General features: G+C 49.9%; 1 protein-coding gene across 1 annotated transcript in view; it reads left to right on the top strand.

The window, feature by feature from the left end:
* The window catches only part of LOC137626057 (protein fuzzy homolog), an 86,355-nt gene that overhangs the window by 11,409 nt on the left and 54,530 nt on the right, over window positions 1-20,416 (top strand). The window contains exon 2 of the mRNA XM_068357140.1: window positions 6,505-6,626. Coding sequence (XP_068213241.1) covers window positions 6,505-6,626 — 122 coding nt within the window. The remainder of the gene's footprint in view (window positions 1-6,504; window positions 6,627-20,416) is intronic.

The following is a 20,416-nucleotide window of genomic DNA, read 5'->3' as shown; positions in this document are numbered from 1 at the left end:
GACGTTCAGCAACCATCAGAGGCGACTTGTTTTGACGCGGTGCATCAACCTCCGCAACCCGGTATGGTGTTGACTGCACAACCCAGACGGTCTAGACAGTCTCGGGTGGACGCTGTGCGTCCTCGCGCACCCATGGTTGTTGACAGTTCACAGACTGTGCAGCAGTTCCATGACGTTGCGTCCGGCTCCGTCACGCATGCACTAGTGCGACCGGACTCAGCGAGCCAGACGTTGCCCACTCCGTTGCCGTTTCCTCATCAGTTTTCGGATGAGGAACTATCAGATGAGGACGTTGCTGAACCACAAGACGATCAACCTTCAGAACTGGACGAGCCTAAGGCAACTCAACCATCATTGGACTTTAGAAAAGTCATGGCTGTATTCAAGGAGTTGTTTCCTGACCACTTTGTTTCTGTGGCTCCTCGTTCTCCTCCGTCAGAGTTTGTATTAGGCGTGCCTGCTACCGCACCTGCCTTTACTAAACTTGTTCTCTCACGCTCATCCAAGAGAGCTTTGCGGCTGTTAGGAGACTGGTTAGAGTCTAAGAAGAGTTTAGGGAAGACAGCATTTGCCTTTCCCCCATCTAAACTCTCTTCTAGATCGAGCGTCTGGTATGCCACGGGAGAAGTTCTCGGCTTGGGAGTTCCTGCCTCTGCCCAGGGCGACTTCTCAAGTCTTGTAGACTCTCCCCGCCGCCTTGCCATGAGACGCTCGAAGATTTGTTGGTCACCATCGGACCTGGACCACCTTCTTAAAGGGATATTTAGGGCTTTCGAAGTCTTTAACTTTTTAGACTGGTGCTTAGGAGCCCTGAGCAGGAAAATCTCTTCTGCAGATAAGGATATTTCTTTGCTCATTATGTCCTGCATGGACAAGGCCGTCCGTGATGGGTCCAATGAGCTAGCTGCCTCATTCACGTCCGGAGTCCTGAAGAAGCGAGAGTCTCTCTGTTCTTTCCTGTCTGCTGGAGTTACGCCATGCCAGAGATCTGAACTTCTCTTTGCTCCCCTTTCCAAGTGCCTGTTTCCTGAAGTCTTGGTAAAGGAAATTGCCGCATCGTTAGTTCAGAAGGACACCCACGATCTAGTTGCGTCCTCGGCTCGCAAAGCTCCCCCTTTGCCTACATTGTCTGCTAGACCGAGGATAGACACTCCAGCGTCTCGCTTTATTCCGCCCTTTCGTGGCAGAGCCTCCAGCAGAGGAGGTGCTCGTGCCGAAGGGAAACGAGGGAAGAGGAAAGGACCCAAGTCCTCCAAGGGCAGAGTCTGACTGCCCGCAACTTCAGACAGCAGTGGGAGCCAGACTCAAGAACTTCTGGCAAGCCTGGGAGAAGAGAGACGCAGATCAACAATCTGTGAAGTTACTCAGAGAGGGGTACAAAATCCCTTTTGTACGCAAACCCCCTCTAGCGACGTCCCCCATCGATCTCTCTCCCAGGTACAGAGAGGAAGAAAAGAGACAAGCCCTGAAACTGGAAGTGTCTCTTTTGCTAGAGAAGGGAGCGGTGGTCAAAGTCTCGGACCTTCGATCACCGGGATTTTACAACCGTGCCTTCCTAGTGTCAAAGAAGACAGGAGGTTGGAGACCGGTGCTAGACGTCAGTGCTCTGAATGTCTTTGTCACAAAGACGAAGTTCTCCATGGAGACCACAAAGTCAGTCTTAGCAGCGGTCAGAAAGGAAGACTGGATGGTCTCGCTAGACCTAAGGGACGCCTACTTCCACATCCCCATTCACTCAGACTCCCAACCTTTTCTGAGATTCGTCTTCGAAGATGTGGTTTACCAGTTTCGGGCCCTGTGCTTTGGCCTAAGCACAGCTCCTCTCGTGTTTACGAGGCTGATGAGGAATGTGGCCAAATTCCTCCACTTATCGGACATCCGAGCCTCCCTTTATTTGGACGACTGGCTTCTCAGAGCCTCTTCCAGTCGTCGCTGTCTGAAGGATCTCAAGTGGACTCTAGATCTGACCAAGGAATTGGGACTCCTAGTCAATTTGGAAAAGTCGCAGCTGGTCCCATCCCAAACTATTCTGTATTTAGGGATGGAGATTCACAGTCTAGCTTTTCGGGCTTTTCCGTCGGCCCCCAGAATAGATCAAGCCCTGCTATCCATCCAGAAGATGCTGAAGAAGGAACGCTGCTCAGTCAGGCTGTGGATGAGTCTGGTAGGGACGCTGTCATCCCTGGAACAATTTGTATCACTAGGAAGACTACACCTCCGTCCTCTTCAATTCCATCTGGCTTTTCACTGGAAAAAGGACAAGACGCTAGAGGCGATCTCGATCCCGATTTCCGGAAAGATAAAGTCTTGTCTGACTTGGTGGAAGGACAATATCAACCTAAGAGAGGGTCTTCCCCTGGCTGTTCAGACTCCCAACCACGTTCTCTTCTCGGACGCATCGGACTTGGGCTGGGGCGCGACACTGGACGGTCGGGAATGCTCAGGTCTGTGGAACTCGAGTCAGAGGAGCATGCATATCAACTGCAAGGAGCTGTTGGCAGTTCATCTGGCCTTGAAAAGCTTCGAGTATCTCCTTCGAGGCAAAGTGGTGGAAGTAAACTTGGACAACACCACGGCCTTGGCGTACATCTCCAAACAAGGAGGTACCCACTCACTGACGTTGTACGAGATCGCAAGGGACCTGCTCATCTGGTCAAAAGGTCAAGACATCTCCCTAGTAACGAGGTTCATCCAAGGCGACTTGAACGTCATAGCAGATTGTCTCAGTCGGAAAGGGCAAGTAATTCCAACCGAATGGACCCTCCACAAGGATGTGTGCAAGAGACTTTGGGCCACTTGGGGTCAACCAACCATAGATCTCTTTGCAACCTCGCTGACCAAGAGGCTTCCAATCTATTGCTCCCCAGTCCCGGACCCAGCAGCAATACATATAGATGCCTTCCTCCTAGATTGGTCACATCTGGAGCTCTACGCATTCCCACCGTTCAAGATTGTCAACAAGGTACTGCAGAAGTTCGCCTCTCACGAAGGGACAAGGTTGACGTTAGTTGCTCCCCTCTGGCCCGCGAGAGAATGGTTCACCGAGGTACTTCGATGGTTAGTAGACATTCCCAGAAGTCTTCCTCTAAGAGTAGACCTTCTACGTCAGCCACACGTAAAGAAGGTACACCAAAGCCTCCACGCTCTTCGTCTGACTGCCTTCAGACTATCGAAAGACTCTCGAGAGCTAGAGGCTTTTCGAAGGAGGCAGCCAGTGCGATTGCTAGAGCAAGGAGAGCGTCTACCATTAGAGTCTACCAATCGAAGTGGGAAGTCTTCCGAGACTGGTGCAAGTCAGTTTCTGTATCCTCGACCAGTACCTCTGTAGCTCAAATAGCTGACTTCCTCTTATATCTGAGGAAAGAACGATCTCTTTCAGCTCCCACTATCAAGGGTTACAGAAGCATGTTGGCATCAGTCTTCCGTCACAGAGGCTTAGATCTTTCCAACAATAAAGATCTACAGGACCTCCTTAAGTCTTTTGAGACCACGAAGGAGCGTCGTTTGGTTACACCTGGTTGGAATTTAGACGTGGTACTAAGATTCCTTATGTCAGACAGGTTCGAGCCGCTACAATCAGCCTCTCTGAAAGATCTCACCTTAAAGACTCTTTTCCTGGTTTGCTTAGCCACAGCTAAAAGAGTCAGTGAGATTCATGCCTTCAGCAAGAACATCGGATTCTCATCTGAAACGGCTACATGTTCTCTACAACTTGGTTTTCTAGCCAAAAACGAGCTGCCTTCTCGACCTTGGCCAAAATCGTTCGATATTCCAAGCTTATCGTATGGTTGGAAATGAACTAGAAAGAGTCTTATGCCCTGTAAGAGCTCTTAAGTTCTATTTAAAACGAACTAAACCTTTACGAGGCCCGTTTGAAGCTTTATGGTGTTCAGTTAAGAAACCATCTTTGTCTATGTCAAAGAATGCTTTATCCTATTTTATCAGACTGTTAATACGAGAAGCTCATTCCCATCTGAATGAGGAAGACCAAGCTTTGCTGAAGGTAAGGACACACGAAGTTAGAGCTGTCGCAACTTCCGTGGCCTTTAAACAAAATAGATCTCTGCGAAGTATAATGGACGCAACCTATTGGAGAAGCAAGTCAGTGTTCGTGTCTTTTTATCTTAAGGATGTCCAGTCTCTTTACGAGAACTGCTACACACTGGGACCATTCGTAGCAGCGAGTGCAGTAGTGGGTGAGGGCTCAACCACTACAATTCCCTAATTCCATAACCTTTTTAATCTTTCTCTTGAAATGTTTTTATTGTTGTTTTTGGGTTGTCCGGAAGGCTAAGAAGCCTTTCGCATCCTGGTTGATTTGGCGGGTGGTCAAAGTCATTTCTTGAGAGCGCCCAGATTAGGGGTTTGATGAGGTCCTGTTGTATGGGTTGCAGCCCTTGATACTTCAGCTCCTTGGGGTCTGTCAGCATCCTAAGAGGATCGCGAGGCTCCGTAAGGAAGACGTACTTATAAGGCAGAGTAATCGTCTAAGTCAACTTCCTTACCAGGTACCTATTTATTTTGTTTTTGTTATATTGATAACTTCTAAAATGAAATAAAAACTCTTAGCTCATAAGATGTAAACATATTTAACTGGTCTCTACCCACCACCCTGGGTGTGAATCAGCTATATATATTCTCCGGCTAAGTTAAATATTTAAAAATGATATTTTAATTATAAAATAAATTTTTGAATATACTTACCCGGTGAATATATAAATTAAACGATCCTCCCTTCTTCCCCAATAGAGACGCAGTGGGATGAGAAGAAATTGAGTCTTTGTTTACATTGAGTATGGTATCTGGCCGACAGTTGGCGCTGATGGGCACACCCGCAACCTGTATAGCGATCGCTGGCGAGTTTTTTACAGTTTTTTGTCTGTCGAGCAACAGAGTTGCAGCTATATATATTCACCGGGTAAGTATATTCAAAAATTTATTTCATAATTAAAATATCATTTTTCAACAGTGTAAATAATGCTGGCCTGTGCTTAATAACTCAGGTATTGATTGACTGAACTGTGCAAACAAGTACATTGTTTACTTTGAGACTGAGTGTGGATTACTGTTTATACTGTACCGTATGTTGTTTGCATTTGCTTTTGGCAGCTTTCTTGTTTTTGCATGAATTAAGTTTTCAATGGGCTTTTTGAACCAATTAAGAGCTTCCAAACATCTGTGTATAAATCCCTGGAAGTCTGTTTTTCCCTTCTGCCTCAATTCCAACATGATTATTGTCGCACAAAGACATCTTCCACAAGGGTATTCAATTTTATTTCAAAATTAAGGGTAAATTCATCTATCTTGATCATTGATTATATTTAAAACACACTATTATGTATACTATACTGCATAGGTATTGTTGGTCATCTGAAAATGAAAAATATCTGAAATAATAAACCACATGATCAGCATGCACAAGTCATCCATGTACTGCTTGACAGAACAAAGGAGCAGTGAGATAATGTTTATTTGTGAACAAAGCAAGCCACAGCATAGCAAAAGCCATTTGAAGGATGTGATATAAATTATAGGTAATTATGATACTTTTTATTGTGTGCCACACGGGTGGTGGGCACAGCACACCCATGTACTGTTTGCCAAAATGAGCAGTGAGATAATGTTTATTTGCGAGTGAAGCTAGCCGTGGTGGAGCTAAAGCCATTAGAGGGACTTGATTTGAATCCTAGGTAATTATGATGCTTTAATTTATTGCAACTTACTCAAGCCACATATATTTCCATCTTAATATCCTGTGTTTATTATGCATTTTTTACCATTGATATTGCTGCAAATTGCTTGTTTTTGGTGTTCACCCCCAGTTTCTCACTAGGATCCCCATAATTGTTATTATGGGGGGAGTCGTAAATGGGTGGTTTGTCCCAATATTCTTGGTCAGAAATGGATAAAACATAAGATAACAAATAGGAAGAATATGTGGTTTGTATACAGTATTTAACTAGAGACTAAATATCATAAATTTAACTTTTAAAGGTTACAAAACAAGGCTCTTAATCAAGTACAGTATTGAACATTCACACTAAACAAGTCAGCAATATCAGCTTAAGCTAGTTTTCTAGAATTACACTGGAGTTCTAAGTTTGTAGGTGGTTAGATAAACTTAAAACAGAGGAACCAATCAAGTTTCAGCTTTATTCTCATCCCCACACTTCAGTACAAAAAAGCAAAATATAGTCTTATTTTCTTACCCACAGTGCACAACTAAAAATAAAAATCCAATTGGGAGTCCTATTGCATAACCCTATTCACATTTGCAGTATTGGGAACTTAGAAAAAAGTCCCGGTGACTAGCATTGGACACTGACAAACATTTTGGTTATCAATTTTCGATGATTTATTGTACACTTTTATCATCTGTGACATAAAAAGTGCATTTAGAATTATTATGACTTGTAAATTTTAGGTCTGATTTTTATGTAAAAATACTGTATTGCTGCTGTTTCAACTGGTTATGTTGTTCATTTTATAAATTGTTTTTTTCAGCCAGCCTATGCATTAATTGGGTCATTGAATGGTGTGCACGTCTTTGGAGAGAGCCATGGTGTGACTTTATGTACAACTAGAACACGTAGTTCATCTTTGACTTGGAAAACTTATCATGACAGGTGAGTAGCTTGTAATCTTTTTCTCATAAGTTAATTTGCAGATACTGTTCGTGAAGTAGTTTGAACACCCTCTTTTGGTAAAAGCTATTTTGTAAGTCGCTATAGCAAATATTTTTAGGATAAATTATTTAATGCTTAAAAGATATCTATGTAAGAGCTTTCAGTACAATGAATTAACTCATTTGAAATATGGTATAGTATCCTTAGTGTTTTAACCCTTTTACTGGTACGTTTCACAAAACCCATCCCTTTACCCCCATGGACGTACCGGTACGTCCTTGCAAAAAAATGCTATAAAAATTTGTTTTTCATATTTTTTTGATAATTTTTTGAGAAAATTCAGGCATTTTCCAAGAGAATGAGACCAACCTGACCTCTCTATGACAAAAATTAAGGCTGTTAGAGCAATTTTAAAAAAATATACTGCAAAATGTGCTGGGAAAAAAATAACCCCCTGGGGGTTAATGGTTGGAAATTTCCAAATACCCCGGGGGTAAAAGGGTTATAATCAACTGAAAATTGAGTCCACAATACATTGAAAGGAATATTTGTTCCTATACAAAATGCAAAGCATTGTCCTTTAATAGAGAGCTGTTTTCAGTGTGAAATAGAATAGTTGTTAGAATCATTAAGTGAGGGGTTAAATGACCAGTTGAGAGAGTGGGGAAGAAGCTTTGCCCCCACCCTAGTCATATTAGCCTCCTTACTTTTGGCCACAAGCTCGTACAGATCTGCTTGCATTGTTAACAAACTTAATTTTCTTTAGGAAAGGGAATGCTGGCTTTTACTTTTGTTTGCTTGTGATGGATGGGAAAGTAATACGTAATATGTGGGGTCGTTTGGGGTGTTTGGTCATGAGAAGAAATGCATCTGTTCAGAAGCATTCTTGAAAAGCAAGTGTTCTTTCTAGCCTTGCAAGCTTTTCAAGAACTTTTGGGGAGGCACACTGTAATGTTGATGAGTGACACCACCACCATAGTGGCCTACATCAGCGAGCAATGAGGCACAGTCTCATGCTCTCTATGAGCTGACAAAGCAAGTGCATGCCTGGGCAACATTTAATGACGTAGAGTTGTCAGCCAGGTACATTCTGGCCAAGAGAAATTTAATAGCAAATACTATACGCTCAGTCGCCAGGGACAGATTAAGAAGGTCTGAGTGGTCCCTGTGGGGTTCTCTTGGGATATTCCTATTTGTCAGATTGTTAAACAGGAAGCTCCCCATGTTTTGCTCCCATGGGCCACATTTGAAAATGCCTTCCAACACCCATGGGATCACCTGGACCTGTACGCCTTTCCTCTGTTCAGCTTGACCTGTCCGTTAATTAACAGTATGTTCATTACACTAGGACTCAGGATGACCCTGGGGACTCCCAAATGCCCCCACGCCAAGTGGTATTCGATCTGTTAGCACCTCTGTCAACCGCACCTTCATAGTTACCACCAGTTCGTGAAATCATGGGAACTTCACGGTTGGAGTCTATTCAGCATCTCCTCTGAGCACAGATGTCTGGATTCTTGTGATGGTTCTCTCCAGTTGTCTGCCAAGGGAAGGCGGCTCTGTCTTCTGCCATAAGACTCAAGGCTACACAGTATTTTAGTAGTTTTATTGCAGCTCTGACCAAGTTGTGGAATGATCTTCCTAATCAGGTACTGTAGTTGAATCAATGGAACTTGAAAAGTTCAGACGTACAGTGAATGTTTTTATGTTGAAGAGGCTGACATAAACATCTTTTTATTATTTATGTATGAAAGATGTATTATAAGGTTGTTACAGTTCTTGAGAAAATTATTTTAATTGATCATTATTTTATTTACTGTATTTACATATTTCCTTTCTTCTTTAGGCTATTTTTCCCTGTTGGAGCTCTTAGGCTTATAGCATCTTGCTTTTCCAACTATGGTTTTAGCTTCCCTTGTAATAATAATAATCTTCCCTACCACTTCCCAATTATCTAGTGAACTCAAAACTACACTGACTTAAATGTAAACAAAATGATTGATGGCTACTTAAAATCCAGGGAAACTTTGGTTTCTTATGTATCTTATCCCACACCGCTAGTTAGCGGGGGTAGGGGAGGGTAGCTTGCTAAACCCCCCCTCTTACACACCTGTGCTTGAGCTCACTTTGCTCTCGGCTCGACTCGAATGGTGGTCGGACGTGTCCGCTCTCATCCTCGCCGTCATTTGGCAGCCATTTAATTGCTTTTGTCTTTTCTATTTCTAGTTCTGTATATGTGAAGTTGGCCTCTGCAATCATGCGCACCTGCCCTGGGTTTTCCTGACAGCCCCTGTGGAACATTCATGTTAGTGGTCGAGACTGATCCTCACGCCCTTTGTCCTTCTTGTAGGGGCCAACGGTGTGATAGCAACAACAAGTGTAGGGAGTGGTCTACCTCCCAGTGGGAGAGGTTTTCGCGACGACGGAAGAAGTCCAAACGGGATATGTCTCCTTCGAAGGTTGCTTCGAAAGGAGAAAAACCCAAGGCCTCTCCTTCCGTTGCCCAAACCCCTTCCGAAGCTCACACTCGGTCGGAAGAGACCGTCGTGTGGTAGCGTAGACCAATGTATTGTTTACCAACCTCGGGACTCGAGAGATGACATTGCTTCCCCTAGTGAAGCAGCTCCACCTCTCCCCCCGGGCGAGGATGTCACTAACCTCCCTTTTCCAGCTTTGGTCCTCCTTGGGGCTTACGGGTTCGCCCTCCAAGGAGGTTTTGCTTAACTACATTCGATTAGGTGCCGCTGTCAAGCATTCATCGTCACCGTCAGAGGTTGATCCTCTGTCTCTTGTTGACGTTGTGGTGTCAGAAGTATCCAATGCGGTATCACCCATCACCTCTTCCACTCCAAACTCTACGGTAGCTGACGGCTTAGCTTCTCCCTTTCCTGTTCAATCTACAAGGGAGAAACTAAGTTCATCATCAGTCTCTCCTGCTAGTGTTTCTCTCCCTTGGGGGAGTTCACTTACAGAGACTCCTCTTCGGAGGACTGCAGAAGGTCGGCTTGCTGATCCAACAGCCCCCAGAGGGTGCATTCGTCGGAAGGCTCTTCGCCTTAGAAGCCTTCCTTCACCTGCGGTGAGGAGGTGCCTCTTTGGTTCAATATCTTCGATGCAGTCCCCCGCAGAGGAGCCTCTAGACCAATCATCCATCTCTGCTCCTGCATTGATCCTGGACCTCTCTGCAGATCGTTCACGATCTCCTTCAGTGGAAGGTTGTCCTTTTAAAAGACACGTTGGCCTTCCACATGACAGACCTGCCGACCTGCCGTCTCCATTTCTACATGGGCCTAACAAGGCTCTACCTAAGCGCACTATTGCGCGCCAACAACATACACGCCCACGAGACCTGACGATCGCTCTTTATTAGCTCGTCAGGCCCCATCACTACACGCGGATTCTCATCATAACCCTAACATAGGGCATCAAGAGCATACGCTCTAACAGGAGCATAGCTTCATCACGCGCCCTCATGCGCATAGATGCCCACGTTCTCCTGCGCAAACTGTGCCCACGCGCCCACAGTCCCCTACGCGCCCGCGCCCATCTGCGCGCCAACACTCACCTGCGCGCAAACCACCTGCGCAATGGTGCTCTCCTGCTCGCCAGTGCTCTCCTACGCGCCAGTACTCTCCTGCGCGCCAACATTCTCCTGCCCGTGCGCATATGCGCCCAACATCTGAATCTCCTGCGTACCATGCTACGCACCACCTTATGTACCAGGTAAAACCTGCCCCCCAACTGTCAATGGATAACAGGACTTCCGGGAAGTCAGCAATGCTGCCTTCTCTCACATGCCAACCAGTACCAACGTGCCTGCGCTCACCTGCGCGCCAGCCTTCCAACGTGCCAGCGCTCACCTGCGCGCCAGCCTTCCAACGTGCCAGCGCTCACCTGCGCGCCAGCCTTCCAACGTGCCAGCGCTCACCTGCGCGCCAGCCTTCCAACGTGCCAGCGCTCACCTGCGCGCCAGCCTTCTCCCGTGCCTTGCGCACAAGCCTTCTCCCGTGCCTTGCGCACACGCACCCATCCTCTCCTAGGGATGCGCGCCAACATTCTCGCGCGCCTCTCATGATTCCACTCCGCGCACTAGAGAACTTTTTCCTGCACGCGCGCCCGCCCTACGGCCAGCACAGGTGCGTGCCAACGCTTCCGTGCGCCCGCATACTCAACTTGATAATCCTGCGTGCCCGCGCGCGCACCAACAGTCTCCCCTGCGCGAGCCCCGATATTCTCCCTCGCGCAAGCGCTATTATTCTCCCACGCGCGAGCGTCAATATCCTCCTGCGCGCGAGACTACTGAACAATGTACGGCAAGATCGCCATCTCCTCATTCCCCTTCCCCCAAGAGCATACCACCGCGCATTGTGGGGAAAGGGAAACTTCCAGAGGGGTCCAGAATCTCAAAGCTATTTCAGGCAAACCCACCAATGGTAGTAACTCCTCCCAGGGATCCTTAAATCCCTTTCCCTTCAAAGGGTACATCTGACTGGACGTCTGTCAGGTAACAGCCCTGGTTCGGTGCCTTGATCAGACCCATAGCTCAGGCTTTCAAACCCATCCTCTCTGAATTGGGACACAGAGCCATGGCTTCTTCTACCCCTTTGAAGAGGAAGAGAGGAGCTCCAGACGCAGTCACTTCCCCAAGGGCGAAACTGACTCTACGCAGACCTTCGAGGCAGGTTCCTTGTTTTCCTCAGACTGACTCTCCTTCCCTTTCGGACGAAGATTTCCCGTCCCCAAGGGAATTACGCGAGGAGAGACTTTCCCCCATCGCACCAATGGGGGAAACTTCTCTTCGCGCCGAGGGGTCTCCTCAGTTGGGGATTGAAAGGAACATGCCATCCTCGTCAATGTTAGAGTCCTATATCCTTCCCAGGAAGGAATCTAAGGACTCCAAAACATTGCCAAAGTCCTCTACTAGGACTAGGATGGAGCCAGCTAGCCACTCAGGGAATGTCTGCAACTCTCTCCAAGAAGAGCTTTTGGGGATAGAAGGAGACTTCGCTGCAAGTCCTACAGCAGGCGGAGACCAGTAAGAGTCAGAACATGCGTTTTGGCAAGTTCTGACTCTGAGGGCTCTCAACGGGTTTTCCGACCCAGAGATCGAGGCAAGGACATGGTCTTCGACTGTGTCTTTGGTACTCAGAAACCCTCTAAGACCAGTGCAGCCCTGCCCTGGTCTCAGGGGGTTAAGAGTACCAGGGACAAGATCTCACAACAGCTCTCCGAAATGTCCTCCTCCATCCGTTCCAGTGCCACCAACAAGTTCCTCCCACCTCCTCGCGTATAGCAGAGGAGATACTTCGAGATCCTTGAGGAGCCTTGTTTAGCTCTTCCTCTTCACCACTCGCTGGAAGAGGTAACCAGGGGAGTCCCTCTTGAGAGAGACTGACTGGCAGGTCTCATTCTCAGCAGCCGAGATCCTCAACCAGGAGAAAGTTGCGAAGTGTGCTATGGAAGCCACTTCGTGGCTCAATATATGGAATGTACCAGGAAAGCTATGGAAACCTTCCTTTCTCTCAGGTACTCGCACGATCGAGTTTCTGGCCCACCAAGTCTCGAACTTGTGGGCAAATACCATCCTGAAACGTCGTAATGCAGTAGCTGAGAGATTCCACCGGAATGTCCTTAGCGCCAAGATCAATAGACTCAGACATTACTCACTAGAGGGATCCGTCTTGTCCAAGCCTAAGGATGTGGAACATGCCGCTGAGAGGTGGAGGAAGTCTCATCAAGACTCCCTCCTTGATAGGGGTTTAACATCCAAGCTGTGTAAGCCTCCAGCACCACAGCAGTCCTGTCCAGTCAAGACCACTACGACGACAACAGGAGCGAAGACCATGATGTCTAAGGCCTTTCCTGTCAAAGAAAGGAAAGGCAAAAAGTCCTCCAGGGTAGACAAGAATCCTAGAGGGAGCAGCCGAGGCTGCAGACGCTAGGATAGGCAGTCCCCCTGCATTTCTACCAGTGGGGGGGATCCCTACAAAGCTGCTCAAACAGGTGGAAGCAACTTGGGGCCGATTCCTGGACAATCTCCGTGATCAGTCTAGGATATCGCGTCCCGTTCATAACATCTCTACCTTCCCTGAAGACGAATCCAGTGTCATTGAACTCCCTTGCTGTGGGATTGGCAAGGGGACAAGCCCTTCGGGCAGAAGTCCAGACCCTGTTGAAGAAGGGCACTCTTCAGTCGACTCTTTCTTGTAAAGAAGGCGTCTGGAGGCTGGAGACCAGTCATCGACCTCTCAGCTCTGAACAAGTTTGTCAAACAAACTCCATTCAGCATGGAGATGGCAGACACGGTCAGACTAGCAGTAAGACCGCAAGACTTCATGTGCACACTGGACCTAAAGGACGCGTACTTCCAGATCCCAGTCCATCCGTCTTCAAGGAAGTACTTAAGATTCAGCCTAGACAACAGAAAGTACCAGTTCAGGGTGCTGTGCTTCGGTCTCTCCACAGCACCACAAGTCTTCACCAGAGTGTTCAACCTAGTATCATCTTGGGCACACAGGATTGGCATCCGTCTCCTCTGTTATCTGGACGACTGGTTAATCCTAGCAGACTTGGTGTCAACCCTTCTTCAACACCGGGACAAACTTCTGAGACTTTGCCAAGATCTGGTGATCATGGTAAATCTCAAGGAGTCTTCACTGCTTCCCACTCAAAGACCGGTATACCTAGGAATGATTATAGACACCACTCTCCACAAAGCCTTCCCATCAGACGACAGGATAGAAAGGCTGAGGAAGATCGCAAGACCTTTTCTCAGACGAGAAGAACTTCCAGCCCAATCGTGGTAACATCTCCTCGGTCACCTTTCATCGCTGGCCTGTTTAGTTCCCAATGGTCGCCGCCTCAGGATGAGATCCCTCCAGTGGCGACTCAAGTCCCTGAGGAATCAAGCGTACGACTCCCCGAACATCCAGATCCCCATGGGACCTGCAGAACTGACGGATCTCCAGTGGTGGGTGGCAGACGAGAACCTACGAAAAGGAGTGGATCTTCTCGTCCTCCCCCGGATTTGATGCTGTTTTAGGATGCTTCAAAATAAGGGTGGGGGTTCCACGTGCTGCACCACACGACCTCAGGCCTCTGGTCAGAGTCAGAAAAGTACCTCCACATAAATCTCCTAGAGATGAAGGCCGTTTTTCTAGCCCTTCAACAGTTCCAACAGTTACAACAGTACCTGGCAAGTCACTTTGTGGTGGTGATGAGTGACAACACCACAGTAGTGGCCTACATCAACAAACAAGGAGGTACTTTTTCACAGCAACTATCCCATCTAGCAGTAGAGATACTGAGATGGGCCGAAATCCACTCAATACCACTATCGGCACGCTTCATTAAGGGCAAGAGGAATGTGTTTGCCGACAACCTGAGTAGAGCATCTCAGATAGTGATTACCGAGTGGTCTTTGGATCATCTAGTAGCCAACAAAGTCCTGACTTTGTGGGGTTCTCCGACTGTGGACCTCTTCGCAACGGCTCTGAACTTCAGGCTCCCGCTGTACTGTTCCCCAGTCCCAGACCCCAACGCTCTCTGGCAAGATGCTTTCCAACATCGATATTTACACCTTTCCCCCATTCTGTCTGACGAGGAGAGTACTTAACAAGACCAGAACATCGGTCAATCTTTCAATGACTCTCATAGCTCTGCTATTGCATCACGCAGAATGGTTCCCGGACCTTCTGCAACTCCTAACGGACCCACCAAGAGAACTCCCTCCACGACATAATCTACTCAGACAACCACATGTCAACATCTTCCACAAAGCCGTAGGTCCACTACGGCTTCATACTTGGAGACTATCCAGCATCTCCTCTCTGAGAGAGGATTTTTGCAACAAGTTGCGATCAGGATGTCTGGACACCTGCGAAAGTCTTCAGCAGCAGTCTACCAGGCAAAGTGGAAAGTCTTCTGTTGTTGGTGTCGTGGAAGGGGTACCTCTCCACTCGATGCCACTATTCCAACAATAGCGAAGTTCCTCGTGTATTTGCGGGAAGAAATGCACCTATCAGTCTCGGCAGTAAAAGGCTATCGCTCAGCCTTAAGTCTCGCCTTCAGGCTGAAAGGAATGGACATTTCCTCATCGCTAGAACTTTCTCTACTCATACGTAGTTATGAACTTCTGCCCTCAGTCGGAAGTGAGACCTCCCCCATGGAACATGGTTCGAGTTCGCAGGTCTCTTAGGAGACCTCCCTATGAACTATTACAGTACGCCAGGCATCAGATCGCCACCTAACCTGGAAGACGGTGTTCCTGCTAGCTTTGGCCTCGGCGAAGCGAGTCAGCAAACTTCATGGTCTTTCGTATGACATTGCCCACTCAAAGGGATGGGGAGAGGTAACTTTCAGCTTCGTCCCTGAGTTTATTGCTAAGACTCAGAATCCAGGAGTAGCGGATCTTCAATTCGACTCCTTCTGGATTTCTAGTCTCCGTACTGTAACAGATGACCCAGACCATCTCTTACTATGCCCAGTAAGGAGCTTGAGGCTGTACCTCAAAAGAACAGCCACAGCCTGTCCTCGTGTGCCAGCACTATTCTTCAGCACAGGAAGGACTAAGAGGAGGGTCACCAAGAACACCATCTCGGCATGGATTCGCAAGGTCATTGACCTTGCACTGAATCCAGACCCTCCTCCGTCACGGCGCCCCAGAGCACATGATATCAGGGGCATAGGTACGTCCCTGGCCTTCAAAAGAAATTTTTCAGTGACCCAGGTTCTTCAAGCTGAGGTGTGGAAATGTCAAACAACGTTCACCTCCCACTACATGCAAGACGTAACCCACAGGAGACTCAATACATTATCTATCGATCCTGTGGTGGCTGCACAACAGCTGGTTTAAAACCTCAAGCTCCTTATTGGACAAATAGTAGAAGGTTGAGGGCGTTGTTACCCGGTTTGTTCCGTAACCGAAATACAAACCACGCTATTTACATTGGGTTTACCTTTTAGCGTAGCTGAAATGACGAGCCAATAGTTTTTAACGAGGGTTAATTACCCTCGCACTAGTTAGCGGGGGTAGGGGAAGGGACAGCTGGCTACCCCTCCCCCCCACACACCGGTGATTTGCTTCACTTCACTTTTGGCTCCGGCGATGAACAGACGTGTCTGTCCATCGTCCTCGTTGACAGCCTTTAATCTTTTTCTGCTTTCTCTTTCAGTTTGTGTGTGTGTGTTAGAAGTTGACCACCTTTATGATTACTATGCGTACGTGCCCTGGAATTGGCGGCCGCCCTTGTGGTACTTTTATGTCGGCCGTGGACACTGATCCTCACACCCTTTGCCTGCAGTGTCAAGGCCGACGGTGTGATCAGGAAAATAAGTGCAGGGAGTGGTTTGCCTCCCAGTGGGAGAGGTTTGGTCGCCGGCATAAGAAGAAGTCCAAGAGAGACCGTTCTCCTTCCAGGTTTGCCTTGAAGGAGGAAGGTTCTCGGGATTCTTCTTCCGCCGCCCAAACCTCCTTCGAAGCTCCCCCTCGTTCGGCTCCTAAGGAGAGTCGGCCGAGTGGGAGCGCAGTCCCTAGTTCTGTTTCCCGACCTTGGGTTGGGGGAGAGGGCGTCGCCTCCCATAGCGAGGCGGTTCCTCCTCCTCCCCCGGGGGAGGTTATTGATGAATCTTTGTCTAACGATGATCTTTTACAGATTTGGGCTTCTCTGGGGCTTAAGGACTTGCCCTCCAGGGTTGCCCTGATTGACCTCGTCCAGTTGGGGGCCGCCGTTAAGCAGTCGCCGGTGATAGCAGAGGTAGATCCTCTGTCAATCGTCGACGTTGTGGTGGCAGAGGCCTCCGACGGGGCGGGGCAATCCTCTGCTGGTGCAGTTGAGGATGTTGGTGCTGACGGCTCCCCTCCCCCTTCCGTACATCCTTCGAAGGGGGAAGGGAGTCCTACGGGCTCTTCTGCTGTCCAGCTTCCCTCTAAGGGGAGTGCTTTGACTGAGACTCCCCTTCGGAGGACTGATGGTCCTGACGATCTTCCTCGTGGCCGCCTTCGCCGTAAGGCTCACCGTCCGCTGCGTTGCAAGGGCCTCCCGTCGCCTTTTTGGATCTTCTCCTTCTTCCTCAGAAGGGGACTCTCCTCGCTATAAACAGCCTGCAGCTCCAGCTTCATTAGACCTCTCTGGGGATCGGTCTCCTACGCCTTCCAGACCTTCAACTTCTGGGGTAGATGTTCAGCAACCTGACCTCGCCACCCGACGGGTAACGGTCCCTTCGGGGCAAAGGGATTCTTCCCTTACGCGTGCAGTGTTAGCGTACAGGCGCTCTCCTGCTCGTCAGCGATCTCCTGTTCGCCAGCGCTCTCCTGATGATCGCCCCTCTTCTCGCCAGCGCTCTCCTGAGGACATCCTTCAACCTGTTGTTCCTGAAGAGCGCCCAGCGCGCCAGCGTTCCCCTGCTCGCCCTTCTGCATTGTTAGCGCACAGGCGCTCTCCTGCTCGTCAGCGCTCTTATGAGGATCATCGCCCTTCTGCACGCCAGCGCTCCCCTGTGGTCTCCGAATATCCTGCAGTTCCTGTTGTGCGCCCTGCGCGCCATTGGTCTCCTGAGCGCCCTCGCGATCCTTAGCTTGTTCCTGTACAACATCGCTCGCGTTCGCCAGCGAGTGTTTCTAAAACACATGTTCGCCCACGCGCTTCCTGTTCCTGTTCCTGAACGCGCCGCACCGACTGTTCCTTCACAGGATTCCACGCGTCGCCCTCTTGCTCGCCAGCGATCACCAGCTCGCCAGCGATCACAGACGATTCAACAATCGCCTGCTCGTCATCGTTCTCCTACGCGTCAGCGATCACCTGAACATCGGCGATCTCCGGACCGCCCGCGTGACCTGTCACCTGCGCGCATGCATTCTCCAATGCGCCGTCGCCCAGAGGATCTGGAAGGACATGGGTCGCCCTCTGTTAACTCGCCCTCTGTTAACTCGCCCTCGCACGGTCGTTCGCCTGTGCGACCTATGTGCTATCGCTCGCCAACGCGTCAACATGCGCCAACACGCCATCGCTCGCCTGCGCGCCAGCGTTCGCCAGCGCTCCACCGATCGCCTGCTCGCAATCACTTTCCCACGTGCTACAGGTCTCCTGACCAACGTCGCCAGCGATCTTCGGAGTGTTCTCGCTCGCCCGCGCGACAACGCGTTCCCTCGCCGACATGCCAACGCATTTGTTCACCGACTCGCCCACGCGACCGCTCGTCTGCGTGCCCGCGCGACCACTTGCCTGCGCGCCCGCGCGACCACCGTTCGCGCCGAATTTCACAGCCAGTGACAGCAGCAGGAACGCGTGTCACCAGACTGTGCTCAGGATCGCCTCCACCAAAGCGCAGGACCATTGTGCAGGACAGGGAAGACACTTCAAAGAGGTTTGTGTGTCTTTCTTCCCCTTTTCCTTTTCTGGCAGGTCCAGTGGTGTCCACTCCGAAGGATCGCCCGATCCCTTTCCCTCCAGCGAGGATTTCGGACTCTGTGTCTGTGGAGCGACAGACTTGGTTTGGTCCTCTAATGCGGGCGTTAGTGACGGTTATGAAGCCAGCACTCGCCGATCAGGGGAACAAACCAACGGCTGCCTCCCCTACGCTGAAGAGAAGGAGAGGAGTGGACTTCGTGGTGACTTCCCCCAGGGAGAAGTTGGTTCCTAAGAGGTCTATCGAGAAGGCCCCATCCCCTTCGTAGGCATTTTCTCCTTCTCCCGTGGACGAGGCTTTTCCGTCATCAGGTGAGTCCAGTGAGGCGATAGTCTCCCCCTCGGCACCAAGGGGGGAGCCTTCTCTTCATGGAGGAGAATCGTCTAGCGCTGAAGGGGCTCTTCGAACCTCTTAGTTGGGATCCTGTATCCCTCCCATTAGGGAACCCAAGGACTCCAAGACCATCCCGAAATAGTCTTCAAGGATTCGCCAGGAACCCGCTGCTCCCCGGGGGAACGTCCACGCTTCGCCCCAAGAAGAGATTCCCGGGACGGGAGACTTAGCTGCCAGCCCGCAAGGAGGAGACCAGCAGGAATCTGAACATGCCTTCTGGCAGGTCCTGAGCCTGATGAGGCAACTCAACGGGTTCATGGACCCCGTGATCGCCCCCCCGAGAAGGCAAGGACACGGTCCTGGACCAAGTGTTCGATGTTCAGAAGGCCCTTAAGACCAGTGCAGCTCTGCCCTGGTCTCGGGGATTGAAGAGCGCCAGAGCCAGGGCCAACGCCCAGCTCGCGATTCTTGCCTCCTCCAGTCGTTCCTCTGCCGGGAACAAACTCATCCCACCTCCTCGTCTCCAGCAGAGGAGGTATTTTGAGATCTTGGGTGAGTCTAGCCTCGCTCTTCCTCTCCATCACTCCGTAGAAGAGCTGGCTAAGGGAGTTCCCCTCGAGAAGCTCTCTGCCCGGCAGGTGTCGTTCTCGGGGTTGGAGATCCTGAGCCATGAGAAGGTCGCGAAGTGCGCCATGCAGGACACTTCGTGGCTGGATATATGGCTAGGAACTCTGGGCGCTCCGAGGACTTGTCTAAGGAGACCAATAGGAAGGCCCTGGAGACCTTACTCTCGGGCACCCGCTCCATCGAGTTCCTGGCGCACCAGGTCACCACCCTGTGGGCCAACTCGGTGTTGAAGCGGCGCGATGCGGTGACCTAGAGGTTCCACCCTAAGGTCCCCGCCGTGGATGTCTGTAGGCTCAGATATGCTTCCCTCCTTGGGGAGAATCTGTTCGAGCCACAGGATATGGAGCGAACGGCTGAGAGGTGGAGGAAATCTAGCACGGACTCCCTCCTCCATAGGGCCCTTACAGCTCAGCCCTATAAGCTTCCAGCTCCGCAGCAACAGTAGCAGCAGCCTCGTAAGGCACCGAAGTAGGCACCGGCAGCTAAGAAAGTGGTGTCTAAGCCCCAGCCCTTTCCAGCCAAGGTCATGAGGGGCAGTAAGTCCTCCAGGGGAGGCAAGACTCCTAGAGGGAGCGGCCGCGGCTGCAAACCCTAGGAGTGGCAGTCCCCCTGCATGTCCACCTTTGGGGGGATGCCTTCAACGTTGCTTGCACAGGTGGCAGCAACATGGGGCCGATGCTTGGACGGTTTCAGTGATCAGCCAAGGCTATCGCATCCCGTTCATAACATCTCAACCTCCCCTGACAGCGAATCCAGTGTCGTTGAGCTCCTATGCCACGGGATCAGCAAAGGGGCTGGCCCTTCGGGCGGAAGTCGAAACCATGCTCAAGAAGGGTGCTCTCCGGGAGGTCGTGGACGGCTCCCCAGGCTTCTTCAGTCGACTCTTTTTTTGTAAGGAATGCGTCTGGAGGCTGGAGACCTGTCATCGACCTCTTAGCTCTGAACGGGTTTGTCAAGCAAACTCGGTTCAGCATGGAGACAGCGGACACGGTCAGACTTACGATGAGACCTCTAGACTTCATGTGCACACTGGATCTAAAGGACGCGTACTTCCAGATCCCAATCCATCCGTCTTCCAGGAAGTACTTGAGTTTCTGCCTAGACGACAAGATCTACCAGTTCAAGGTGCTGTGTTTCGGTCTCTCCACAGCTCCTCAGGTGTTCACCAGAGTGTTCACCCTGATTTCATCTTGGGCGCACAGGAACGGCATTCGTCTCCTTCGCTATCTGGACGACTGGCTGATCCTAGCAGACTCGGAGTCGACCCTTCTTCGGCACCGAGACAGGCTTCTAGGTCTTTGCCAGGATCTGGGGATCATGGTAAACCTCGAGAAGTCCTCTCTGCAGCCGTCATAACGACTGGTTTATCTAGGCATGCAGATAGACACCAATCTCCACAAAGCCTTTCCATCAGATGACAGGAT

Source organism: Palaemon carinicauda, chromosome 33 (assembly GCF_036898095.1).
Source record: "Palaemon carinicauda isolate YSFRI2023 chromosome 33, ASM3689809v2, whole genome shotgun sequence".
Lineage (NCBI taxonomy): Eukaryota > Metazoa > Arthropoda > Malacostraca > Decapoda > Palaemonidae > Palaemon > Palaemon carinicauda.
This window is presented reverse-complemented; position numbering and strand designations above follow the sequence as displayed.